This window comes from Hypanus sabinus, chromosome 7 (genome assembly GCF_030144855.1).
Source record: "Hypanus sabinus isolate sHypSab1 chromosome 7, sHypSab1.hap1, whole genome shotgun sequence".
In the NCBI taxonomy this organism is placed as follows: domain Eukaryota; kingdom Metazoa; phylum Chordata; class Chondrichthyes; order Myliobatiformes; family Dasyatidae; genus Hypanus; species Hypanus sabinus.
The window spans coordinates 98,064,640-98,092,274 of NC_082712.1; the positions used below are offsets into that span (position 1 = coordinate 98,064,640).

The following is a 27,635-nucleotide window of genomic DNA, read 5'->3' on the forward strand; positions in this document are numbered from 1 at the left end:
CCGTTACTCACCACCAATCCCTCCCCCCCGTTACCCACCACCAATCCCTCCCCCCCGTTACTCACCACCAATCCCTCCCTCCCGTTACTCACCACCACTCCCTCCCCCCGTTACTCACCACCAATCCCTCCCCCCAGTTACTCACCACCAATCCCTCCCTCCCGTTACTCACCACCACTCCCTCCCCCCGTTACTCACCACCAATCCCTCCCTCCCGTTACTGTCGTGGTTTCTCGTGCCCCACAAACGACCAGGAGACGCAGAAGATTCTTCAAGAAGGGTTAGACTTTAATTTGCAAATTAAAGCTGAGACAGTCATTGAACTGGTCGCTGATCCCCGGACATAGCATGTTTTATAGCAATCTCCTGGTCCAGTTGTATTAACATATCCAATCGGTCTACAGTTGCGTATCACACGTACATCCGCCACCATTGTTTCCACCCATTGACTTAATCATGTTCGAATCTACTTTTTGGGCCAGGAGTTACCTCATCCCTGGCCACAGTTATCTCTGAGCTAGCCTCTCATTAACACACCATTATCTTCTTATTTGTCTAATTCCCAAGTCACTGTTGTGTTCAATAGTACAGAGACAATACAGAGATTTCATTCTACTACTAAATTGGATATAGGCATAGCAGATAGCAAACACAATGCTGAATACATAATCTGCACCTCTCAGCTAGCCTCTCATTAACACACCATTGTCTTCTACATTCTTAAGATTTCATTCTCCTACTAAATTGGATACATACATTGCAAATAGCAATCTCAAAGCTGACTACATAGTTTTGGTTACACAGCAAAGAATGCAACTTTTATCCTCCAATATATTCCCCCTTTGAGACCCGGAGAAAGAAGACTAGGAGTCCGCGCACAAAAGCCTCAATAAACTCAAGCACTTATTCCCAAATCTCGGGTTAAGCTATAATTTTCTGTGCCAGGACCTCAAAGTATTCTCTCCCTGCTACCCTGGGCCGCTGAGCCAAAAACCTGTCCCTTTGTACCTGAGACAGGGAAAAAGACTCAGAAGCCCTTACAATCTACTCCCACACTGTTGTTTTGCTCTTGTTCATCCTGCAGGTGTTGTAGGCTGTAACGATACATTTTCGGTGTTTCTTTCTCCACTAAGCTTGCCACGAGCACGAGCATCGGAAATTGTTTGGTTGCAGCACGTACTACAAGAGACTTGAGACAAGGAAGAAAACAGCACAGCACAAACGCACAGCTCAACAATACAATACTGACAGTTATTGCCATTTTAATCAGCCGTGCTCCCCATCCTCCGAGTCTACTTTCTAACCAGTCGAATAACTGATGTCCGGACCCTGCATTCTGTTTAACTTCCTTTCTTAGACTTTTCAACTTATACATTGCCTTAGTAAATGATCCTTCTGGACTAGTGTTATTTGATATAAAAGTACAGCACTTCTCTCCAAGCATCACACAAACTCCTCCTTCTTCTGCCAACAGCCAGTCCAATGCTTGTCTATTCTGCCACGCCATTTTGCTAGTTGCATCTAACTGTTCTCCCAAGGCCTCCAGTGCATAAATAGACCTATGTATCATAGTTAGCTGCTGCATGTATTGTTTCAATTCTATTTCCAATTGTTCCAAACTAGGTCCCTTATACGCCCCTCTCCACTGGGGCACTGGCATGGGCCTCCCAGTGACCATCTCATGTGGTGTCAGGCATGTGATTCGATTAGTTTGCATGCGGTAACTCATCAATGCTAACGGTAAAGCATCGACCCAATTAAGTTTAGTGTCTGCACAAATTTTGTTTAGTTTGGCTTTCAGGGTTCCATTAATTCTCTCTACCATGCCCTGCGACTGAGGGTGGTATACACATCCAAATCTTTGCTTTATCCTCAGCGCTTGTAGTACCAGTTTGACCACTTTCTGGATAAAAGCTGAACCATTGTCTGAGCTAACTTCTGTAGGTATTCCAAACCTTGGGATCACTTCATTTGTCAGAAATTTTACCACTGTCTTTGCCCCTTGATCTCTTGAAGGTACCGCCTCCACCCATCTGCTAAATCGATCAATTACTACCAGTATGTATCTTTTCCCTCTCACTGTCTTTATCATGTCTACATAATCGATCAATAGATGTTTAAATGGTCCTTCAGGTACAGGAATGTGACCTATTGGGGTTGTAATTCCCTTCCGAATATTATTCTGTGTGCATACCTCGCACTGTGACAAGACAAAGTCCACTGAAGCCTGTAAGTAAGGTGACCAAAAACCATCCTTCTTTATTTGCTTTATCACTTCTCCCCTTGCACAATGGTCAATCCCATGCGCTTCTGAAATCAGAATCGTCAGTAGAGGGGTGGGCGCTACCAACAAACCGTCTTCCGTGCTCCACAAGCCTTCCGGGTTCTGCTTGGCCCCCCTTTTTCTCCACATTGTCTGTTCTGCCAAAGTTGCCTTACCTTGTATTTCAATTAGGTCCTCTACCTCAGGTTCTGGAGCTAGGCTTACCTGGGGGGCAATGACAGGTAATGTACATCCAGACGCTTTTCTGGCTGCCTTGTCCGCAGCTTGATTTCCCTTTGTTATTACATCATTTCCCTTTTTATGTGCCTGGCATTTTACTATAGCCAATGCTTTAGGTTTCATCATGGCTTCTATTAAGTCTAGAATTCGCTGACAATGTTGTATGGGATCTCCACTGCTTTTTTTAAAACCTCTCTGTTTCCACACTGCCCCGAACAAATGGCATACTCCATGGACATATGCCGAATCAGTATAGATGTCTACTGTCTCACCTTTCATCATTTCACACGCAGCTGTCAGGGCTTTGATTTCCGCTGAACACGGTTGGGGACAGGACTCCATCCTAATAATCTTATAGCTCGACTGATCCTGCTGTACTACTGAGAACCCTGCATGATTTCCATCATAGTCCCTATAACAAGAGCCATCTACGGACAGAACCTTTTTATCTGCATCCTCTAGTGGTTCTGACCGTAAATCTGCTCTCAATTTGGCAAATGCCATCATCTTCCCTACACAATCATGGGGTTCTCCTTCGTAGCCCAAAGGGACAAAATCAGCTATATTACTGGTAGTGCATCTCTGTATAGTTATGTCTGGAAATGTCAATAGCATCTGATACACTGCTATCCTGGCTGGCGTCAGCACAAATTTCCCTCTTTCCAGCAATTCTGCTTCTTTGTGGTGTGTGTACAGAGTCACAGGATAGCCCAGGGTTACAGATGATGCCTTTTCATATGCATAGTACAGCGCCGCCAATCCCTGATAACAGGGTGGATACCCCTGAGCCACCTCATCTAGTCTCGTACTGTAGTATGCTATTGGCTGCTTTGCTTTTCCTGTGCCTGTCTCGTGTTAGAACCGCTGTGACAAAACCCTCCTGTCGGTTGGATACATACAAATGAAAAACCTTCTCGTAGTCAGGCAGAACTAATGCTGGTGCTGACTGCAATTCCTGCTTAATAGCATTGAAAGCTGTCTCCGCCTCTCCATTCCACTGTAAGCCGTTTTTCCAATTTGTATGTCCTGCTTCTTTCATTATCTTTCTTAAAGGTGCCACAATCTCAGCATATTCTCCTATCCAATCTGAGCTGTACCCTGCCATTCCCAAAAACGTCATCATCTGCCCTACTGTCTGGGGTTTTGGGGCCTTAGTTATTGCCTCAATCTGATCTGGTGCTATCACCTTCACTCCCTTGGATATTACCCTGCCTAAGTATTCCACTTGCTGCGTGCAAAATTGCAGTTTCTTTTTGGATACTTTATGTCTTCCGTGCGCCAGCTTCTCTAACAGAGTTATAGTGTCCGCCTCACACTGTTCCTCGCTGTGGGAGCAAATCAACAGGTCATCCACATACTGTAACAATGTACTTTCCAATGGTATGCCCTCTAGGTCTGCCTTCAACACCTGATTAAAAACGTGTGGTGAATGTTTAAATCCTTGCGGCATTCTGGTATAGGTATACTGAGCACCTCTGTAAGTAAATGCAAACAGATACTGACACTGGTCAGCCAGAGGAACGCTGAAGAAAGCCGAACACAAATCAATCACTGAAAAGTAACTTGCTTCTGGTGGAACATTAGTCAAAAGCGTGTGTGGGTTGGGGACTACGCTGGCCAGTCCTCTACCACATCATTTACCGCTCGCAAGTCATGCACCAATCTCCACTTAGATTTATCTGCTTTTAAGACCAGCAGCAACGGGGTATTGCATGGACTGTTTGTTCTTTTAAGCACTCCTATTTCAAGGAACCCCTGCACTGTCGATGCTATTCCCTCTTCTGCTTCTGGTCTTAGAGGGCATTGTGGTCTCCTGGGTGGAATTGCTCCCCTTTTCAGCCTTATTTCCAGCGGATTAGCTGTTTTTATTTTCCCTACGTCCATGTTATACTGTGACCACAGAATAGATGGCAACTCATCTAACCTTTTATCTTTCTGCTGGCCTCTTTCCTTTCCCAGCAATGGCATGTGTGGTTAGGGAGTTATTTCGACCTCTCTCATATCTATCATATCTACACTATGTCCCTACCATATCTACACTAACCATTATTTTAATGCAATTATTGTCTTCTGATATCCACACCGCTGACGTGATTTTCCTCCACACTGTCATGGTTTCAGCACTCTTAACTAAGGGTCCTAAGTCTTTAGACTGATATCCCTTGTTTACCAAAAACGTTATGTGGGGCGCAGCCTCTGGTATCCTGTGCCATTTTTCTAAAAAGGTGTTCCACTTAACTTGTAAAGCTGCCCCTTGATTTCCAATTATCACAGCCTCCCCTTCCAGGTGCTGTTGGGTACATGCCTCCAGGTGCCATCTCTCCTCTAACTCCCTGTTCTGAGTCTCGTCAAAAATCACTGTACAATGTAGCTCAGATTTGGGCATTACCGCCCTAGGTAATATCGCCTGCACGCCCATTTTCCATTTTTCCCAGGTTTCCTGAATCTGATCTGCGATGTCTCCTATCCAAAAGACGTTAGCCTTCTTGTCTTCTCGCACTATCAATTGAGCCCCTGCTCTTTCCACACTCAGCCCATTTCTGGTGCATTCTAATTTTAATTCCAGTTTCAATAAGGCATCGCTGCCTAACAAATTAATCGGAGTTCCTTTAGATACTAGCACCGGCAAAACAATTCCTTTATTTCCCATTCTCAACTGCACTGGAGCCGTGCACTGTGTCAACTGTGTTTTCCCCGAGAACCCTACCGTCTTAATAAACTTTCCTGACATGGGAAGGTGAAGGGCATACTGTGGCTGTACACAAGTGTACGTGGCTCCAGTATCTGTCATCATTGGCGTCAGTTGCCCTTCTAACATAACCTGAACAATGGGTTCCTCGTCTGCCTCCCTTGTTCTCATTGGGTAATGTCCATTCCCACTCGAGTTCTCGGGGCACCCCAATACCTCGCATAGGGGTTCACAGGTCCGCTTGGGCCTGTGGGGGCTGGTCCTTGGCTAAACTTTAGTTCCTTTCTTATCGGTTCCTGCTGGTGTGTAACAGGCCATGGTGTAAATGGAGAATCTCTTCTCATGTGACCTGGCTGATTACATCCCCTCTCTACCTCTCTTTCCCCCTGTTTCCTCATTGGTCCCCTCTGCCCATAGCTCCTCTGTCCCCCTCCTTGGGACTTCCAGTCCTCTCTGGGCTGTTTGAATTTAGTCTGTTCCTGATAGGGCATTCGTGGGAATGCTCCTCCAAAGACGACTATTGGCATGGGGTTTTCCAGCCCTTGTCTTACAGTATGATCAGTCCCTCCATATAGCAGTGCTTTGTCCAGTTCGATGGCTGTACTCGGACCGGTGGTTGCTGGCAGCATCTTTTTGCTTTTCTCTTTTCCCTTCTTTTTCAGTTCTTCGAGCTGCATTTGTATTAACTTTCTTTGCGCCTCTTCCAGCTGCTCAGCCAACCTTCGTTTGTCTTTCCGGTATTTCTCAACCACATGGACTACGTGGTCTCTAAATTCTTGTGGGGTCATTGACGTTAGCCCAACCACTTCCTCCAGTTTGGATTTTACTTGCGGAGGCATTGCATCCAAAATGCTATGCCGGAACAATGTGGTGATAAATAAGCTATTCTCCACCTCTTGCTCAGTCTCCACCTTTTCAACTGGTTTCCTACGTAGGCTGCTGGGTTTTCAGTGTCTCCCAATGGATCCCCTATTAACACTTTGGGGTCCACTTTGGGTGGGTAAAGCTTCCTGAGGGCCTGCCATACCCTCTGCCTCACTCTGTCAAACCCGTCTCCATCAGTTCTCGGGTCGTTCGAGTTTACTATGCCAGCCATTTCCATTAGTTCGTTAAATTTGGAGGTTCCCATCAACCTTATCAACAGTGCCTTCAAATCTCCCACAGCCAATAATCGTCCCGCCGTTTCTTCTTCAAAGGCTCTAATCCATTTCCCTGCTCCTTCATGTAGATTGGGCAGAGTGTTTTTCAGCCCTTCTAGGTCCTGGGATCCCCAAGGGATATACTGCACTTGTCCTGATCCCTTAACTAACAACAGCATCATTCTTCCTCCTCCTTCCCACCTGCCCTGGCTCTCCTCCTCACCTGACCCCATCTGTCTCAGGGTATGTCTTTACTGCCTCCCACACAAATGTCTCCTGGGTCCTCTTCTTCCCTCAGTCTCCCTGTGGAGTCCTTCCTTTCTGTCCTGATTCAATACTTGGCTGGCCCCTGGAGTATTTTCCACATCTCCTCTGGCAATCCCCTCTCAGTAACTTATCTGGCTCTCTCTCTACTTCCGCAAGTCGCTCCCCTACCGCCTCCTGCTTTTCTAGGCTTCTGCCTCCTACCTCTTCCCCACAAATTCTCGCATCCTCTCTCTCTCCACTTAACTCTTGCTCCTCCAATGAGTCACCTTCTCTTTCTTCCTGTCCGTGTCTGTACACCTGTGGCAGGGACTCCTCATGATCCTTACTCGTGCTTGATTCCCTTCTCTCTTGTGTTTCTCCAAGACTCTCCTCTCCTATCTTTTTTCCACTTCTTCTTGAATGCCTCATCTCTTCCTGCCCTGATGAGCCACTTTCTTTTCTAGTCTGTTTATTTCTATAGTATAACCGCTACTCCTCATACTCCTTTTCCTCTCTCAAGTATTTCATCCGTTCAATCTCTTCTTTCATTTTTTTCTCTGCCTGTTCCACCTTTATCCTTTCTGCCTGTATCTCCTTCCATATCGCTGCTTTTTCCTTCTCGTATTGTCTTTTTCCCCTCCGCATTATCCCAAACTTGTACTTCTCCCTGTATGTTTACTGTTCCCGTCAGCAGGGGGCACTGCTTAGGGGTTCCTTCCTCATTATAGGGAGGGGGCTTTTCTGTTTCTTTCGCATCCAGGTACGGAGCTGAAGCCAGCTTCTCACTGTACCTTCCTCTCTCTCTAACAGGCTGTTTCTCCAGCACCTTAGTGTCTTCCTCGCTTGTAATCAATATTCTACCTGTCCTCCTCAGCCTCTCTCCCTCCGTTCTGAAGAGTTTTAGCACTTCCATTTCTCGTTCTCTTTTTTGCCCTCTTTTCTTAGATTTATCTTTTGGTTTGTAATTTTTAATTAGTGCCTCCATTTCTTCGCACGAGCTTACATAAAACGTTCCTTCTCATGGCCATTTTGTGACCAGGTTTTTGGTTCTTTTTTCCCATTTTTCTGAAGTTTTTGTGATCTCATATCTATTTACTGGGAATTTTTTGCTCAGAATCTCTACTGCCATTCCTTTACCTGTCATGTTGTTCTCTCTTTTTAAGGTATTTCAGAGATTCACAGTTCGTTTACTGGATAATATTATTTACTCCAATTCTGTGCCTAGTCTATCGTCTATCTACCAGCGCTTTAAACTATATATTGGACTGTCGTTGTTTCCTATTCTGTTCTGCCCGTACAGACCTCTATTCAGAGTGGTATCCACAGAACTTTCTGAAAGGTAGTCTGTTGTTTAACAACTAATCCATTTAAATTTCATAATTGTTGGAAAGCCGAAGTGGTATCAAACAGTCATGTTGGGTGTGGAAACACAAGTTTGTGTAGTTCTGTGAAAAATGCTGATATGGCACCATATTCCTTTACTGCTCCTGTTGATAATTTATGATGTAATCTTTATACTTTCAGGAGAAGTGAAGGCAGGCTGCTGGATTTATTCCCTTATAACAGTGATCAACAGATAAGAAGGTGAAATACTATTATTAGAGCCTGTATGTTCATTGTACCCCTCACCATCTTCCCTCTTAATACCCACTACATCTTTCCTTTTACCAAAAGAGCTGCTGGTTAGTTGCTGTAGATTGGTGAAATATAGTGTGGAGAATGCAAACTATTTAAGGAGGCATTTGCTGTGTGTAGTTCTTGGCAATGGTGTACAAACTTTCATTTACTTGGAGCATATTTGATACTTCATGGTGGTGACCACTCTTCATGGCTAAAGACGTTACTACAAAGTGTGTTTTACTACAGAGTACTGCATAATCATGTTCTTCATATTTGAGGGAGGGTCCTCAGATCACCCTGCATGTGTAGCTAGAGCACTGTAAGAAAACCTACCATCCATCTTCACTGGTGTAAATATCCCATAGGTAGAGGGAAGAGATGGTCATGTGATGTTCCACTATGAGTATAAGGGACCACTTCCTCAGAATTCATCATTATCCTTGGCCTGTGGCTCCTCTTGATCAAACCTCTGAGGTAAGAATGTTTTAAGGTTTTGATTATATGTAGAATCAACTGCTGTTTCTATGCAGCTTTGGCAAGTAAATGTTGTTTGTAGGATGTCTGGAGTAGATTCAATTCTGTCACCAGATAGTTTCACACTATGTGTGACTCTTTGTTTTTCTTGTTTCTAGTGGTAGTATCTTCAGCTATCCCTGCTATCTTCAGGCCATCTCTTTTATATGGGATGTCCTGTCTTTTTCTGCTCTGTGCTCACTTTTCCTGTTAGAGTTACAGTTATAGAGCTATGCAGCATGAAAACAGGCCCTTCAATCCCATTCAGACATTATAACAAGCTGTCTAAATGAGCTAGTCCCATTGTCTGTGTTTGACTCATTTCTCTCTCAACCTTTCCTGCTCATATGCCAGTACAATTAGCCATTAAATGTCATAAATGAACTAAACTTTATCATTTCCTCTCACAGCCAGTTCTATATACTCTGTGCACCACCTTTTGTGTGAAAACGTTGCTCCTCAGTTCCCTTTTAACTCTCAATTTAATCTTACATTTTCTAGTTTTGGAGTCCTCTACCAGATGGAAAAGACTGGGGCTTTTCCCCAATGGATTTTAAAAGCCTCCATAAAGTTTCCACTCCAACTCCTATGCTCCAGGGATAAAAGTCCTAACCCATCCATCCTCTCATAATTTAAAGCCTCCAGTCCAGGTAACATCCTCGGGTATCTTTCCTGCGCCTTTTCCAGGTTAACAACATCCTTCCTATAAACAGGTGACTCGAAGTGTATGCAGTACTGTATGTGTGGCTTTGCCAACATCTTGTACAGGGAGAGAAGAGAAAGAATTGGAGAAGGAAACAATCAGCAAGTTAGACTAATATGGTATGTTGTACAGAAGAATAGAAGTAGAGCATTTGTTAATGTTAACCATGAAGGAGACAGCATTGAATGCAGGGTGTAATTGTACAGATCAGAACGTGGAGAAGTACATAGAACTGTTTGTATACATTGTCTTGGAGGGGTACTTTAGTGTGAGGATTGACAGGAATGTAGTTAAGAAGACCAATTGATGGTGTAGGTCAGGATGTAGATGAATATCCCATTGTATTCAGGTTTCTTGATCGAATGCACATTTACTGCAGCTTCCAGGAACTGGGAAGTACAGTTGTAATGTTGATTCTACCTCTAGCCATGAGGTGTTGGTTCCAGTTGCAGGTTCTGCCCACCCTGCAGCAGGGCAGGAATCTTCCTCTGAATCCTTCCTTCACAGTGAGGCATCATTGATTCTTGGAGAGTGTCTATGTCCTGTTCAAAATAATAGATTTTGAGGGAAAGTGCTTGAGGGAATTGAGAGAATTCTCAAATACCATTACTTTGTGTCTGTTCTGTAAATACATTTTTTCACAAGCAGGTTCTCAAATACTTAATTTTTTAAAGTAATTGATTATCAAACACTGAATGAGACATCTCTGCCATGTTCAATTACTTCTACTCTCATGTAAGGATCTGACAGTTATAAATTCATGCCTCAGTACAAAATTGGAAACCGAACATAACAAAACAAAAATAGAATTAATTAGCAGAGCAGGCATTATCTGTTGAGGTGCAAAGAGTTATTTCAGGTCCCTGTCAAAAGTTCATGAATCCAAATATTTATTCTTTTTCACTTTGCACTGATGCTGCCCATCTATTGGAGATTTCTGGCTCTTTCAGTTTTTATTTCAGATTTTCTGTATCTGTCGTTTTTTTTTTGTTGTGTTTTAATGTCAAGTATCATTGGATCAAATGCTTAACCAAAGTCCTAACTACTCTCAATTGACTGTAAAGACACATTTCAAAGGAGAGCCCAGGAGTTATTTCTGGTGACTTGACAGATATTTTACCATCAAAACATAGCAGCAGAAATAGATGATCTGGTCATTAAAATGTGTGGCCACTGGGAGATCCTGGGAGGACGGTCTGGGGCCCTGAATGGTGGTGAGGGAGGAAGTGTAAGGGCAGGTGTAGCACTTGTTCCGCTTACAAGGATAAGTGCCAGGAGGAAGATCAGTGGGAAGGGATGGGGGGGGGGAACGAGTGGACAAGGGACACTTCACCTGTGAGTCGGCTGGTGTGGCCTTTTAAATATTGGTGAGACCCGACGCAGACTGGGAGACCGTTTCACTGAACACCTACGCTTGGTCTGCCAGAGAAAGCAGGATCTCCCAGTGACCACACATTTTAATTCCACGTCCCATTCCCATTCTGATATGTCTATCCATGGCCTCCTCTATTGTCAAAATGAATCCAAACTCAGGTTGGAGGAACAACACCTTATATACCGGCTGGGTAGCCTCCAACCTGATGGCATGAACATTGACTTATCTAACTTCCGTTAATGCCCCTCCTCCCCTTCTTACCCCATCGCTGACATATTTAGTTGTTTGCCTGTTCTCCATCTCCCTCTGCTGCTCCCCCCCCCCTTTCTTTCTCCCGAGGCCTCCCGTCCCATGATCCTTTCCCTTCTCCAGCTCTGTATCACTTTTGCCAATCACCTTTCCAGCTCTCAGCTTCATCCCACCCGCTCCGGTCTTCTCCCTGTAGATGCTGCCTAGCCTGCTGTGTTTTACTGTTTGCATTTCCAGCATCTGCAGATTTCCAGGGATGCCGCCTCCAGTAGCGGTGCTCTGGAATTCCCTGAATCACTCTGGCTTCCGCTAGCAGGCAGTGATCACTGTGCCGACCTTGTCAACATGCTGAGCTCCTCCCGCATTGTGTGTGTGTTTTGCTAAAAAAAATCTCTTGTCCTTGCACTGTTAGCAAGGCATACGCTGCATTCCAGACTGGGTCATTTTTCAGAGCTCTCACAATGTACTTCGGGTCGAAACACACCCAAATGCCAAGTCGGGCAGGGCTCATCCATCGAGGGGAGTTTGGGCGAATCTGGCGCAGGTTGCACGCCAATTTAATTTTGCGTTGATTGCGCTGACGGCGTTACAGAACTCGGCCACTTCGCTGCGGACACGTTGGACGAAGAGACGCCGCCGCCGCAAAGATCGATACTGCGCGGGATGATTGACAGGCGGCCGCGGCGAGGCACGTGACCCGCGTCCGCGGAGTAGGCGGGGCTCGGAGTCACGTGACAGGAAGCCAGGGGGCGTCGGCCGGCGTCTCGTGACTGCCTATTATGACACCAGCCGCAGCTCAGCCTTAGCACCTCCCTGCTCCGGCGTGTTAATCCGCCGGGAGAGAGCAGTCCATCCCGGGAACCGGGGTCGGACGTGAGGCGGGAAGAAGGCAGGAGTCACCCTTGGGGAAGGAGGCCATCCGGGAAGGGATTTCCGAGGACGGAGGAGGCTTTGGCCGGGAGAAAGTTCCGGGGAACTATTTTGTTTTCGCCCGGTTGCGGGGCGGGGATTGTATCCGTGCGCGGGTCGGGACGAGCGACGGGAACGGAGAGCCGGGCCTCGGTGTGAAGGAGACGGAGCTGACGCCAGGAGTGCAAGCAGGTTCCGCCGGCGAGCAGAGAGTAGGAGAGGCGCCCCGAGGCAGCTGGGATCGGGTGCGGGGGTGGCGCTCGGCTAGGTGGAGGCCCGAACATCGATTGTGAGGCGAGGCCTGAGGCCTAGAACAGCGGGATGAAGTTCCAGTATAAGGAGGAGCATCTGTTCGAGAAGCGGCGCTCGGAGGGCGAGAAGATCCGCAAGAAATACCCGGACCGCGTACCGGTCAGTCGCCCACCTGTGCCCCGGTTACTGCCCTTCCCTCCCTCCCCACCCCCTGGTGCCCCGCTCATTGCCCCCTCCCTCCCCACCCCCTGGTGCCCCGCTCATTGCCCCCTCCCTCCCCACCCCCCTGGTGCCCCGGTCATTGCCCCCTCCCTCCCCACCCCCTGGTGCCCCGCTCATTGCCCCCTCCCTCCCCACCCCCTGGTGCCCCGCTCACTGCCCCCTCCCTCACTCTGTATCCCCTGGTGTCCCGGTCACTGTCCCTCCCTCCCAACCCTGTCCCTGTCCCATTCATCCCTCGACTCCCATGTCGGAGGAGGGGGAAGATGCAAGTTCAGTATGGGCGATTTGGGCAGAATGGCCTCTTTCCCCGTTGTATGACTGAACTACCTTTAATGTATTTCTTTGCTGTATGACACATTCTGCTGCAGGAACTTATTGAGTACCGGCAGACTGATAATGCAGCCAACTGCGGGTGTTGGCGAGAGGGGCAAGAAAGAATTCAGCGTGTAACTGACTCTCTCTGTCCATGGATGAGCCAGTTAAACTCGGCCTTGGCCGCTGTTTGGCTAGAATCTTGTTTTTCGTTTGCCCCCTTTTTTTCCTAAGTGTGCAGAATCCTCCTGACCCTTTACTACTTCCACCTATAACCTACAGCTTTTTTTCTTCATCCTCTACCCTCCTATCACCTCCCAGCATGTTCTTATTCTGCCTTCTTTTCCAGTCCTGTTTATTCTCCTCTATAGGTGCTGCCTGACCTGCTGAGTACCACCAGCAGTTTGTGTGTGTGTGTCACTCTGGGTTGCAAGCATTTGCAGAATTTCTTGTCTTTATAAAATCTGCATTTTCTTATTGTCTTACATTTATTTTTGTAAAGTGATCTACCTCCCAGCATCGCTAGTTTTGTCGGCATTGGTCCAGACATCGCTAAGACTTAAACCCATTGATGTCTTGTTGCCCTTGGGGTTGGTGACGATACAGCTACTGTTTTTTGAAGGACAGAAGTGTCAGTGCAGTCCCTTGGTTCACTACTGATGTCTAGTGCTGCCTTCATGGGTTTCCAGCTTGCACCCCCCCTCCCCATGAGTGGGTTTGTGGGTTAGTTGCTGTCAAGTTGTCTCCCAGTGTGCAGGTGCTGTTGGTGGGGTGTGGGTGTGCCTGATGGGTGCAGATTCTGTTGGCTGTTGTGTGCCATATTGACCTTTAGAATCACGTGTTTCATCAAATACATTGCGTTACTGACCAATCTGAGGATGAGCTGGGGGCAGTCTGCAAGTGTTGTACGTTGCATAGCTTACCCACAATGTCCTGTAGTCCCGGCTCTCTGTGTGTGGCTGTATTGTTTTGCATAAGGGGGCAAGGTGGAGCTGTGTCACTAACAAAGTAATTAGCATAGCATCTGAAACCTGGGGCTGGTGGGATGGGTTAACGAGTGGACTAGCCTTCAACAACACTGTGGGATAGATAGTGAATGGTCTTTCGCGCTGGGAGCTTCTGTGTAGAAGTGATCTACTTGGGCTGCGTCAAACTCTGTCACGTGTCCTTGCAACAGATTGCAGTCCTTGCTGTCTGTCATTCTTGGGAAGGTAACATCGTGATCCTTGTGAACTGTGCACCGCGTTGCAGGCGGCCCTTGTTTCTCGTCTGCTGACCCCCATTGATGTGCTCCAGCAGCTGGACATCACTGACATTTCCGGGGAGGGAATGAGCAAGGTGCTGAGCAGGGTCTTGTATCAATACTGTACCAGGGCTTGTTATTTATTCAGAGACACAGCATTGATCAGGCTTTCCCTGCCCAACAACCCACCTATTTAACACTAGCCTAGCACAGGGCAATTTACATCCTCCTCACCCATACGGCTTTGGAATGGGGGAGGAAACCCACAGGGAGAACGTAGACAGTGGCGGGAATTGAATTCCATCACCCTGAGCTGTAATTGCATTGCGCTGACTGCGCTACCGTGACGTGAATCCTTCCATGTTGTGTATATGGGGACCGACTCCAACCGATCCCCAGTGGGCTGATGCCATTCTTGTTGTCCGATAGTTGGTGATTGTGCTTTCTTCAGGTGGCGGGGCAGCATAACATTTCACAGCCACAGTGATCCGGGTTCAATCTCTGCCACCGACTCTCGGGAGTTTGTACGTTCTCCCCATGACCGTGTGTGTTTCCTCTGGGTGCTCTGGTTTCCTCCTACAGTCCAAAGATGGACAAATAGGGTCGGTAGGCTGTGGCCATGCTATGTTGACGCTAGAAGTGTGGTGACTCTTGTGGGCTGTTCCCAGCACATTGTTGAAATGTGTTGATCGCTAATGTATTTTACTGTGTGGATGTTTCTATGTAGATCTGACAAATAAAGCTGATCTTTAAAGTTTTTTCTCTTGGAGGCCAAGGTCATCTCCCATTCCCTGGTCCCATCGATCTGTGTATTTCTAAGAACTTTTGCCTCTCTCCCTCTGGCCAGTGAAGTATTAAGGAAGCTGTTTGCGTTAAATCTGGAAATCATGGGGTGGTCACAGGATTCCTAATGTCATAGTGAGAGCGGAGTTTAAACTGTATTGTTGATTTAGTAACCTTTCTTCAGCTTCTAAGCTCTTGCTGCAAACTAACACTGGTTTATCAGTATGTGTAAATATAGAGGGATATACATTGGGTAGTGTGAGTAACTGAGCTTGTATAACCCTCGTCTAAGCCTAGTTCTGATTCAGTTAAGCTTGTAGACTGTCATTCTGGTTTTAAACTCCACTATGGGGAAACACCTCAGCCGATGCATTGTCAAATGCCAGCCCCTCTGCACGTCGTTGGACTGTTTTTGTTGCGGCAAAGAGATGAGATTGATTCAAGATGAGCTATATTTATCACACGTACATCAAAACATGATGAATTACATTGCCCGCTTCAGGGGTTTGCTGGGGGCATCGTGTTTCCACCACAGCTCACTAACCCTAACCTGTGGGTCTTTGGAAGGTGGGAAGAAACCAGGGAACCAGGCAGAAACCCACCCAGTACAAACTTCTCAAAAACCTCGATCTTACAGCTGTCACTGTAAAGTTGCACTAACTGTACGCTACTGTGCTGCCTTGTACCGAATAAAGTTCATCTTTAATTCTTGTGGACAGCAGAAATGGAGGCCTGTGTGAGTGCTATAGGGAACTGCGATATCATCCGCCATCACAGTGGGGTCCTTTGGTTTCGGGATGTAGTTTTATGGCTGCTTGCCTGTTGGCTTTAGTTAATAATTGTTACCACCGATGGCCTAACCTAAATTATTACAATTCCCTTGAGATGATTAATTTTAGTGTTTTCTGATTCACCTTGCAGCTAAAAAGGAAGTTAATAGGGCCATCAGATTAAATTTCCTCATCCCTTTTTAGCAAAATTTGGATTGGTTTGCAAGGTCAGTGTTGTAGAAACATTGGTTCCTGATAGTTTGCATGAACTACACGTTAGGAGTTTGAGGGGATTTCGTATGTTACCAAAGACTATCAAATTTATGCAGATGTAATACAGAGAACATTCTGACTGGTTGCATTGCCTAGTGTAGCAGGGCCATTGCACAGGATTGGAAAAAGCTGCAAAGGGTTGCAAACTTGGCCAGTTCAATCTTGGGCACTAACCCGACCACCATCAAGGATATCTTCAAAAGGCAATGTCTCAAGTAGGTGACAACCATCGTTAAGGGTCCCTAGGACATGCCCTCTTCTCATTGCAAATCAGGGAGGAGGTACAGGAGCCCGAAGAAGAGCTTTCCTTCTGCCCACTGTTTTTTAACAGTCCATAAATGCTACCTCATTTTTTGTACTCTTGCACAAATTATTTAAGTATTATTGTAATTTTGAAATGTATAGCACTACAATTTCAGAAGTTACGTCAGTGACAGGCTGATTCTGTGATGGGGCACGGTCTTGTGTCGCCTGCGAGTGGTTAGTTAGATAATATACAGAAGCACCTCCTGCAATCTTCCACAGCTTTCAGTTGGTCTGATCATTAACTAAGCTCCACTGCCCTCCTTGACCCCTATAACCAGAAATTTACTTCACTCAGAAATCGCTGTTGACCGTGAAGATATTTCAATCTTTTGATCCAAATACGGTTAAGCCTGATCACCAATTTGGATTGTAGTGCATGTCAGTGCTGATCACTAACCTGATGAATGTCAACTGTGATCTGAATGTCTCATGGGACACCAGATCCTGCAGTTCCCAACCTAGTGAACCATTACCGAGGACAGTGTTGCATGCGGGGCCAACATGCAATGTGTCTTCTGTTAAAGTTTCAAGTTAAAGATCAGCTTTATTCAACATAAATATGGTCAGTGGATTCTGGTTAATTGGGACCAAATTAGCTAAAGTTTCACTAAAATAGTTAAAAAGTATTAAAAAAAAAAGTCAAGCTGCCATTTAACTGAGTAACTATGTTTGTTACTATGAAATACAGATCAAATCAGAGCATTGTACTATAAAACTGCATTAGTTCCTAATAGTTATTGCCAGAGTAATTAATTTGCCTGTGTTCTTTTGATAGCCATCTAGTGTAGATAATGGATTGTCTTCATACAATGCTATCGACGATTGCATCCTCCAAATCTTCATTTTCATTGTAACATTCAAGATGATTGTCCCTACCTTCATAGTTCCTAACGCTGAAGTAGTAGAATAGTTTTACTTGTAATTCCCGGCCATTTCTGGCATCTCCAAGCCTGAATGCTTGAAACTGCAGTGAGCAAAACAGTTTTCGATTGTCTTACTGCTTATTTCTTACCAACTATCATGACAAAAATAATTTTTTTTAACACAAACACAAGCAACTGAAGCTATTTAAGAACTAATCACTCTAAGCATGTGACAGTGTCTAACAGTCACAAGTGCTAGTTAGACTATTTGGCAAGTCTCTGTCCCAATCAAGCAGCATAGTGTCCCAATTAACAAAGGGAATCCTAGGTTTTTTAAAAATTTTGTTTGAGTTGTCCCAAATAAACTGGAATTCACTGTATACTTTAATACATAAATGCAGTGTAAACTGCATTATTAAAAAATGCTTTGAAGTGTGGGGGGGGGGCAGGAAAATATTTAAGGTTTTAGAACTAAAGCTGACTGGCATGAAGAGAAGAAATTGCCTGTAGATTTTGTCAGCTTTCAGTGATCTAGTGGACTCCTGCAGTTTACTTTTTAATGGAATATCCCACAAAAGGTAGTGGATTCAGCCCAGTTAATCATTGGTAAAGCCCTCCCAACCACTGAGCACATCTGCAAGAAATACTCATGGAAAAGTAGCACTTATTATCAGAGATGCCCACCACCCAGCCCATGCTCTGTCCTCGTTGCTGCCATCAGTTAGAAGGTACAGGAACCTTAGGACTCACCACCAGGTTCAGGAACAGTTACAACTCCCCAACCATCGGGCTCTTGGGCAGGGAAGAAAGGAATAACTACACTCGCCTATCCATTGCCCACCACCAATGACCATATTTCCAAGAGCTCTTTACTAATATCTCATGTTCTTGTTGTTTGTTTATATTTACAGTTTGTCATCTGCATTTGAGTTGAGCTTTCATTGATCTTGATACTGTTACTATTCTATAGATTTGCTGAGTATGCCCACAGGAAAATGAGTTTCTGGGGTGTATATGGTAACATACTCTATGTACTTCAATAATAAACTTTACTCTGAACTTTTAATTTTGTCTTCAAATGGTTGCTGCTTTCGTTGATTCTGTTGAGGTCCACGCTCCCCCATGCCTGTTTCGGAGGCCTGAATCAGAGATCTGGTATTTGGTTATTTCCATGCAAAAACCTCTTCTCTCTGAATCACCCATCCTCAGTGCTCCCCATTCCTGCTCAGCAATCTGATGTGAATGCACTGGAGGGTTATGAATGCAATAAGTTATTCTTACCCACAGGCAGAAGATCAACTCTTCCATTTGGCCCCCACCCCTCTATCCATAACCTCCTTCACTGCAATGCACAGTAAACACTTTTAATCATTTTCATAATACTTATTTACGTATGCACATTTTTTTCCATACCTGTAATTTAACCTAACTCTATTTTTATATAATTCTTCATTTTATATAATTGAATGTTTTTTGTTGCATGCTATGCCTCGACAACACCACAACAAATTTCGTGATCCTGGTGCCCTATCACAGCTGGTCTTAAATCAGAAACTCAACTGGCCTGGGAACTTTGTGGTTCTGAGCTGTCTTGCTTTACAACTCCTCCCCGGAGTGTCAGACACCCTGAGCCAATAGGCTGGTCCTGGACTTATTTCCACTTGGCATGATTACTTATGGTTTTATATTGCTATATTTCTTCACTATTCTTGGTGCGGCTGTAACAAAACCCAATTTTCCTCGGGATCAATAAAGTATGTCTGTCTGTAGAGATGAGTGGGCATTTCAGTGACATTGAGGGGATATGTTTGATCTGAGGGAATGCAGTGGCACTGATATACCAGGACAAACAGTGTGTGAATGCTCAATTGTTTCAAGTGAGCAGGAGGGTGATCTGCAGTCTGTTTCCAACAGCAGTAGGCGGCAGGACCAACACTGACAAATACTTCAACTTGATAGCACTTGGAAATCCCAGTGACTAGCACACTGAGTGGCCCTCTTGGTAGTCTACAACCCACCTGGAATGGGGTGGGGATTCAAGGTGATGGTTAAGAGTGCTAATGGACAACAGGTGAAGGTCTATGGCAGGATGTTTTAAACTTCCAGTACATGGGCCTACATTTTGAGAGCTGGAAATAAGGTTAGCCTCAGTTGTTCTGTTTTGCAACGGCACAGATATAATGGGCCAGGTAGGCATTCGGCCCATTGAGACTGTTCCGCCATTCCAACATTGCTTTGTTTTCCCCTCAACCCCATCCCCATTAACCCGTGTTCTGTTTTCTAACTCTAACCTGCTTGTGATTTGCTGTTTATCCAGTTTCTCAGTTTGATACCTGAAGGAATAGTTTAAAATAATTCAACAAAATCTGTTCTGCCACACAGGTGATCGTAGAAAAGGCCCCAAAGGCCAGGATAGGGGACCTGGACAAGAAGAAGTACCTCGTGCCATCTGACCTGACAGGTAAGTGGTCCCTGTGCCTGTCCTTCAGCAAGGAGCCCATGTGGAAATGATGGGCCAAACGGTTTCCTTCTGTGCCATTCCTTTGCTGCCTGTATTCATTGTACCAAACTCAGCTGTCTGTGTTTGTCAGCTGCGTCCATGGTCTTATGGTCCCGTGTGTATGCAGCAGGCCATTCAGCCCGTTGAATCTGCTCTGCCATTCCATCATGCCTGATTTATTATCCCCCTCACTCCCATTCTCCTGCCTTTTCCCCGTGACCTTTGATATCCTTACTAATCAAAAATCTGTCAGTCTCTGCTTTAAATATAGCCAATGACTTGGCCTCCCCAGCTGTCTGCGGCAATGGATTCCACAGATACACCACCCTCTGGCTAAAGAAATTCCTCCATCTTTGTTTTAAAGTATTCTGACTGTAATGTATTGTGTTCCCTGTTTGAGATTAGCACTGCCTATCCTTTGTAACAGCCAGACGTTATTTTCAGCTGTTCAAAGCTTGAATTCCAGGGCTAGTGAATGGAGATTTGAAGAATGCATGTGGAGCATGCCAGTATAATTGAGGCAAAGGATGTGTCCTTTCTTGCTTAAAGTTGTTGTAAAGCTGGTAAAATTAGTATGTTATCTTTTGTTTTAAGGTTACATTTAGCAGGGCTTAATTGATATTTTGATGAAGGGTCTTGGATTTAACAGTTCCTCTGGCATTTTGTGTTGCTTTGGATTTCCAGCATTTGTAGAAACTTTGTGTTCTTAGATTGCCAGCTGCCTTTTAACTAATCGCAAAACCTTTCCACCAGTGCTGCCTTTGAAATGTTGAGGAGTTGGCCTCTGTCCCTGAACCTAGGTGTCAGCAGGAGATTGATGGATGTCACTGCTAATCCAGCCTGTTATTGTCAGACAATGACTCAGCAAATCGGTCATTGGCAGGAGCTCCAAAATTAACTTGTTCTGCCCTATCTGGTTTATTTTCTGCGGGCGCATGCAGCATATTGACACTCCTACCCTTTTGTCTTTCTCCAGTGGGACAGTTCTACTTCCTGATTCGTAAGCGCATTCATCTAAGGGCTGAGGACGCCCTGTTCTTTTTCGTGAACAACGTCATTCCACCAACCAGTGCGACCATGGGACAGCTGTACCAGGTGAGTAGCAGTAGGAGGGCAGGGGCTATCTGCCACTTCCACTCTCTGTGGGCCTGGCTCGCTCCCCGACCCTGCAGAACTTCCTTGAGTGGAGACGACAGACGCCGAGGGGGTGCGCACAAGATGTAAAGCCCTGAGAAGCAGGCCAAGTTCCCAGGGTGGGAGGGTTTGGTGCAGATTTAATGGCTGTAGATCTATAATGAGATGACGCTAGCTCCAGCACAGAGCTGCACTGTGCCACACTCTGTACGCAACAGTGATTTCGAGTGCCTCGGTTCCTTCTTTACCCTCAGCCAACGCTTTGTACGTATTTCACTCTCGTGTCCTCTTTGCCTCCAAGTTGAGCACTTTTTCGGGTCTTGAGTAAAATCTCAGCTCTTGATTCCAGAGTGGCACTGAACATAGAACATTATAGCACAAGTCAGGCCCCTCAGCCCATGATGTTGTGCTGACCTTTTAACCTACTCTGAACACAGCCTAACCCTTCCACTCTACAGAGCCATCCATTTTTCTTGCATCCATGTTCCTCTCTAAGCATTTCTTAAAAGTCCCTAATATATCTGCCTCTACCACCACTCCTGGCAGCGTGTTCCACACACCCACTGCTCTGTCATTCCTGCTGTATTCTTCTCCAATCACATTAAAGTTATACCCCTTTCTGTTAGCCATTCCCACCCTGGGGAAAAGTCTCTTGCTACCCACACCATCTGGTGCAGTAGTTAGCATAACACCTTACAGTACAGGCAATCAGGGTTCAATTCCTGCCACTGCCTCTGAGGAGTTTGTACCTTCTCCCTGTGATTACAAGGATTTCCTTCAGGTGCTCCAGTTTTCTCCCATAGCCCAAAGACATACTGGCTGGACATTATAAATTGTCCTGTTGGGCTGGTGTTAAATCGGTGGGTTGCTGGATGGAGTGGTATCTCAGTTTTAACAAAAGCCCTCCATTTTCTATCATCCATGTGCCTATGTAGGCGTTTCTTCAACGTCCCTAATTATTGTATCTACCTCTACCACCACCGTACCATGCACCGACCAATATGTTTATATATTTTAAAAAAAAAAGTACCTTTAGCATTTCTTCCCCCCACCCCAGTACTTTCCTCCAATCACTTTAAAATTATGCCTCTAATATTAGCTATTTCCACCCTTGGGGAAAGATCTCTGGTTATCCACCTTGTATTATTTTGTACACCTCTACCAAGTCACTTGTTGTCGTCCTTGGCTTCCAAGAGAAAAGCCCTAGATCATGTCAGCCTATCCTCCTATGACATGCTGTCTACTCCAGGCCACGTTATAAGGCTTCCATATCCAAACTGGTATGGTGAAGTCCTGTTGCTGCAGAGACTGCAGGATACCAAGTGCTTTGAGGGTGAACTAGCCTGCCTGCAGAGTTAACTTGGCAAGGAGTATAGGTGTGGGGGAGAAGTCCTGGTGGCTCGACAGTTTTCATATTTCTCTCCCTGTCTTTACTTTCAAGGAACACCATGAAGAAGACTTCTTTCTGTATATCGCTTACAGTGACGAAAGTGTTTATGGGATGTAGTCCCACACATTGCTGCTCATCACTTCAGAGGCCAAGCATTCTCTGCACTTCCTGGTGTGCCCTTTAACCGCTGACCTGTGCATCTGTCGTTTCCTCCTGGAGAAATGGGGCTGGGCTTCATGTGGGGTGGGGGGGGGGGGTGTGAGTGATGAGCCTTCAAATTCATTTGTTCTGATTTGTTGAGTTTAGAGGCTTTGGTGTTGTGATTTCTGCAGTCCTGCTTTTGGCTGTTTTTGTTTTTATTTCCCTTTTTCATTGTGTTGGGGAGTGGCTAGGTTTGGAGGGGATGGAGAATGTCCTTCCTGGGTTATTAATTCTCCTTTTAAAATGTCAAAGTTGAACAGATGAGTCTTCTGCCAGCTGTGCTCTGTATCTCCCTAAGGACACACCTCATGTACCTTGGAGGCTAATAATAAAACATCAGTACGTACTCTGCCAGTGTTGTTCCTTCATTCCTCTTTCTCTGGTCTGGATGACGGTGTTGAAGAAGGACTGTGGAGTTGTTTAGAGGGTGCTATGTTCTGTTCTTGAGAATCTTATAAGAACTTCCGGTCCTAAGAGCCCTTGAATGGCGTGGCCAGTTCCCCTCTGCTACCGATTTCAAGCCTTGTGCTTAAAGCCCCCCCCCCCCCCCCGCCTTTTATTTTTGTAGTTTTCTACCCTTCTGAAGCCAAAGTTAAGCTTATGCACAAGTAAATGTGTGCACAAAGGCAGTGGTTTTGTGCAAATAGGCACAAAACCTATTTGCAGCGGTGTCACTGGCACCTAGCATCAGATTAAGCCGCATTCCCAAACAAGAGGAAACACATTTTACTGGAAAGAACACAAATAGGACAAAGTTCACAGGTAAAACACAGATAGACCACAGTTTTTACATGAAAGAGCATGAAGTCCGTTTTAGTGCAAGGTGTTCAAAGTGGTCAATGGTAGTGATTAGGGATGTGCTGATTGGTTCAAGAACCAAACAGGTGAAGGGAAGTAGCTATTCCTGAGACTGCTGCTGTGGGACTTTGGGCTTCTGTGGGACAATGGCATGATTCAGGTGATGGGGATATTTGGACGTGGCCTCGTCAATATGGCCAGTGGTGAGGGGGTGGTGCTGAGTCTATTATTCAAAGTGCATTTATTATCAAAGTATGTATACAGTGAGCCAAGAAACAAATCATGTCCTTCAAGCACAAGGTTTGAAATCGATAGCACAGCAGCTTGTATTCCTGTATGTTCAAATTGTCGCACAAAATTGTGATGCAATCAGGATGGTAGAGCTGTAGCGTCTTCATCCTCCGGTACCTTGTAACAGGGCTTGCACATTGTCCCTACTGTAAAGGTGGAGATGTGGCCTCCCACTTGGTCGCATCAGACCTCCTGTGGACAGGGATAACTGTCACCAGACAGCGGGGACGTCTGTGCTCACACACTTTGTAATAAAGCCACTTCTGCATCAGCAATTTAGTATCACAGCTGTCAAGGCTCAGAATTGTTTTTTTTACAGTCTTGCGAAATTTTGAGCTCAACGTGGGGAGTTGGAGGACAGGTTAGGGTTCAGGGACAGGGATGAGGGAGGAGTTGGAGGTCAGGTGCACTAACTAGCAGGAGCCAGTGGCTGGAGTCAATGGTCATCCGTGGACAGTGTCAGCTTGGCAGGTTTTGTGGATGAGGACAAGTGAACCCCAATTCCCCTCACCAGGTTGGCGAGTCCCAGGCTCGGAAGTCTGTGTAACTACAGAGTTCAAGGTCCTGCAGTCGATACCAAAGGTCAGAGACAGATGTCTGCAGATCCAGGCCAGGGACTGGATGTTGGAAGCCAGTTGTGTGAGAGTAGGTGGGTTGAAAAGGAGGAAGGGGATTATTGGGCTCCTGCATTGCTGAGACTCGTAAGTTCGGGGGCCACTTCATTGAACACCTCATCTCCATCCACCACTTTCTTGCTAATCATTTTAATTACAATTCCTGTTCCACCATGTTGGTCCAAGCCCCCCTCTGGTTAGGGTGGAGGAGCAATGTTCTGTCTGGATAGCTTCCAACCTGATGGTGAATAATGATTTCTCCTTCCAGAGGAAAAAAGTTTCCTTCCTCTTCCATTCCCTGATCTGACCTCTTAACTCTTCTCGCCTCCCTCTGAATTCCCTCCTTCCCTTTCTCCTATGATCCATTTTGCATAAGAAGTAGCGGTCCCAATACTGGCCCCTGAATAACGCCACTAGTCACTGGTAGCCAAGCAGAAAAGGCCCCTCTATTCCCACTCACTGCCTCCTGTCTGTCAGCCATTCCTCTATCCATGCTGTTATCTTTCCTGTAATGCCATAGGATTTTATTTTGATAAGCAGCCTCATGCAAGGCACAATCCCTGCTGAAAATCTAAGTAAGTGACACCCACTGCCTCTCCTTTGTCCACCCTGCTGGTTACTACTTTGAAGAATTCCAACAGATTTGTCAGGCAAGATTTCCCTTTACGGAAACCATGCTGATTTATGTTTTAACCATTAGTCTCCATGTGCCTCCAAACCTTGTCATTAATAATGGACTCAACACTTTCCCAACCACTGAGGTTAGGCTAACTGATCTATAATTTCCTCTTTTGTCTTCCTATGGGTCAGTTGGTCACATGCATGTAATTGGGTGTTGGCTCATTGTGCTGGAAGGGCCTGTTACCTGGCTGTATCTCCAAATAAAAATTAAACGAGATTCTACAGAGGCTTGTCGCATCTATCACCAGTCAGCTTGTACTTCTCTCCATCTTATTCTGGCTTCTGCCCCCTTCCTTTCCAGTCCTGATGAAAGAACTGGGTCTAAAACATTGACTCTTTATAGATGCTGCCTGACCCGCTGAGTGCCTCCAGTATTTTGTGTGTTGTTCAAAATGCTGGAGGCACTTAGGCAGTATCTGCAGCAGGAGAAGCATTTAATGTTTTGGTTTGGAGACCCGTTTCCAGATCTGTGAAGGAGAAACACGTTGGTTTGGGGGTGGGCTGCTGGAGGCACACCATTCATTGCTGGAGTGTTGGGCTTGCCAATAGCAGGGCATGGGTCCTTTCCAGCTGTGGTAACGGAGAGGAGAGACTGAGCCCAAGTCGTACAGGATGCACAGCAGAAGGGGTTGCTTCTCAGAATCACATCAGTGACAACAAACAAGTCATGAAATTTGTTGCTTTCAGATAGTGTTAAGTTAATGCAGTTTGCTACGAAATAGTGCAAAGGAGAGGTCGTGGATCGTTCAGAAATCTGATGATGGCTGTTCCCAAAACGTCGTCTCCTGTACTTCCACCTTGATGGTAGTAATGAGAAGAGGGGATGTCCTGGATGGTGAGGGTCTTTCATGATTGATGCTGCCATCTTGAGACATTGCCTTTTGGGGAGGCTGGTGCCCATGAACGAGCGGCTGGGTTTACAAATTCATGCAACTTTTTCCAATCCTCTGCATTGGCACCTTCATAGCAGCCAGTCACAAAGCTCTCCATGGTACCTCTGTAGGGTCTTTGACCTACCAGATCTCCTCAAATTCCTAATGAAATGTAGCCACTGGGTGCTGCCTTCATGATGCCAGGTATACAGATAGATCTTCAGCAAGCAAGGTATTGCTATTTATTAACAAAGTGTGTGTGTAGGCCTCCGTTGGTCTCGATAGACCATGGATTTGCACCTTGGAAAGTTTCCAGGGCGTAAGCCTGGGCGAGGTTTTTTTTATGGAAGACCAGCAGTTGCCCAAGTTGCAAGTCTCCCCTCTCCATGCCACCAATGTTGTCCAAGGGAAGGGCATTAGGGCCCATACAGCTTGGCACCGGTGTCGTCGCAGAGCAATGTGTGGTTAAGTGCCTTGTTCAAGGACACATGCAGCCTCAGCCAAGGCTCGAACTAGCGACCTTCAGGTAACTAGATGAGCGTCTTAACCACTTGGCCACGCGCCAACACTATTAACAAAGTATGTATAACATATTAAGATTCATCTCCTTACAGGCAGCTACAAAGCAAAGAAACCTAATAGAACCACTAAAAAGTGGGCTCAAACAGCCAATGAAACATGCAAACAATTAAAGTTCACCAGAGTGAGTCCATGTCTACAAAGTCAACCATCACTGCAGCTGATCCGGTAGCCCACTAGTCTCAGAGATGAGTAAACCCTGCAGAGCGGTGAGCTGAACACCAGCCCAGCCCAGACACCCTGATGTTTTCAATCTGGCCTGGTGCGTAAATCCTCCAAACATCGGGCCACTCCTCACTCTTGGACCCGGGTCCCACCGCTTTCAGACCCAGAGACCATCGCTTTGATTCGGCACATGCCTGACCTTTCCCGTTCAGCCTGGTATTTAATCAGTCAAACCTTGGGCTCAGGCCTCGAATACCTCACCTTGGTCCTGCAGTATTGAATGGCCTCCAAGCCCGCTTCAGCAATGGTCAAACATTAACTCATTCCCTGCTCCTGGGCCCAGGTGCCAAGATCTGGCCCAAACACACTTTGTTGCATCCATCTTGCTCCTTCCTGTCTTCAGTTTCCACCTTAAAAGTGCTGGGTCATACAGGCAGTTGAAAAGCTCAGCTTGGAAAGGGAAGTTGCAGGCTTTTGATTGTGGTGATCATTTACCAGAAAGAGTGTAGTTAATAGTAGTTTTATACAGGCAAATAGTTGCTATGCTTTACCAGTACCATTTTAAAGATATTGACGCCCAGGAAGTTGAAGCAGCTCACCCAAACCAGACGGCGAATTCGCCAAAGTTGTTGGCTTCCAGATGCCAGCAGCCTGCATAACAGGACAGTAGCTCCCATGTACACTTTGCATAGTGAAAGATCATCTGTCTTTTCACCACAACACACAGGCAGCTCTCTGTATCAACCTGGGCTCGTGTTCTGTGTTCCTTGCCCTGTTCTGGAATGGGTTTGGGTGCTAAGGCTGCAGTGAAGAAACCAGCTTGCACTAGATTCTGACAAATAAACATTTGCAATTTCCCCACTGACGTTCAACTTACCTTGTGATGAGAGCCTGTGGTAGCCTGCTCCTTGCAACCCAGCTCATCTCTGCAGGCCTGAGACAGCTGGACTGGACTTAATATCTCAGACTTAAAGTCCAAGGTAGTGACAGGCTCCCAAGCTGTATAGTTGCATTCCAGCAGGTAATGTTCATATTCCACTCTATTGTTGACACACGAGGCTGCAGATGCAGGAACCGGCCAATGCACACAGTGCTGGAGGAACTCATCGGGGTCAGGCAGGATCTGTGGAGGGAGAGGAACAGCTGACGTTTGTGGAGGGAGCAAATCAGACAGCAAGCTCCAAGTCCCAAGGCAGCAAAGCCTTGAAGATCAGTATGGACCTCGAGTTCCCCGGAATAGAGAAGGGAAAGTTTTTTTCACACAAGTTATAAGTGTCTGGATTTGGGCTACCAGAAGCTGATACAGTCGTGGTGTTTAAGGGGCTCTATAGATAAGACATGAACGTGAAGGGATGTGGATTGTGCAGGCAGAAGTTAACTAGTTTAATGCAGCATCATCCAGCACAGATTCTATGGACCGAGTGGCCAGTGCTGTCTGAA

General features: G+C 45.9%; 2 protein-coding genes and 1 long non-coding RNA gene across 4 annotated transcripts; 2 read left to right on the plus strand and 1 right to left on the minus strand.

The window, feature by feature from the left end:
- Positions 1 to 351: 351 nt before the first annotated feature.
- Positions 352 to 4,202, minus strand: LOC132397035 (protein NYNRIN-like). The gene has a single exon (XM_059975268.1). It carries the CDS (start codon positions 3,116 to 3,118, stop codon positions 1,028 to 1,030), a length of 2,091 nt encoding a protein of 696 aa, XP_059831251.1. The 5' UTR covers positions 3,119 to 4,202; the 3' UTR covers positions 352 to 1,027.
- A 2,410-nt stretch (positions 4,203 to 6,612) lies between these two features.
- Positions 6,613 to 9,368, plus strand: LOC132397037 (uncharacterized). 2 transcript variants are annotated; one of them, XR_009513244.1, is made up of 5 exons: positions 6,613 to 7,616; positions 7,741 to 7,916; positions 8,102 to 8,161; positions 8,563 to 8,671; positions 9,212 to 9,368. It is a non-coding gene; the product is annotated as an uncharacterized LOC132397037 (long non-coding RNA). The 2 variants fall into 2 exon arrangements; XR_009513243.1 differs by having other exon boundaries at positions 6,613 to 7,916; positions 9,212 to 9,365.
- A 2,712-nt stretch (positions 9,369 to 12,080) lies between these two features.
- LOC132397036 (gamma-aminobutyric acid receptor-associated protein) lies at positions 12,081 to 22,541 on the plus strand. The gene is made up of 4 exons (XM_059975269.1): positions 12,081 to 12,357; positions 19,353 to 19,431; positions 20,447 to 20,565; positions 22,046 to 22,541. The coding sequence occupies exons 1-4, from the start codon at positions 12,268 to 12,270 to the stop codon at positions 22,109 to 22,111; spliced, it is 354 nt and encodes a 117-aa protein (XP_059831252.1). The 5' UTR covers positions 12,081 to 12,267; the 3' UTR covers positions 22,112 to 22,541.
- The last annotated feature ends 5,094 nt before the right edge of the window (positions 22,542 to 27,635 follow it).

Excerpts from the sequence above, each read along its gene's own strand:
- LOC132397035 (XM_059975268.1), bottom strand. The coding sequence starts at position 3,118 with ATGCTATTGACATTTCCAGACATAACTATACAGAGATGCACTACCAGT.
- LOC132397036 (XM_059975269.1), top strand. The coding sequence starts at position 12,268 with ATGAAGTTCCAGTATAAGGAGGAGCATCTGTTCGAGAAGCGGCGCTCG. Across the intron at positions 12,358-19,352 it reads AATACCCGGACCGCGTACCG|GTGATCGTAGAAAAGGCCCC; the intron begins GTCAGTCGCCCA and ends TCTGCCACACAG. Across the intron at positions 20,566-22,045 it reads CCATGGGACAGCTGTACCAG|GAACACCATGAAGAAGACTT; the intron begins GTGAGTAGCAGT and ends TTTACTTTCAAG.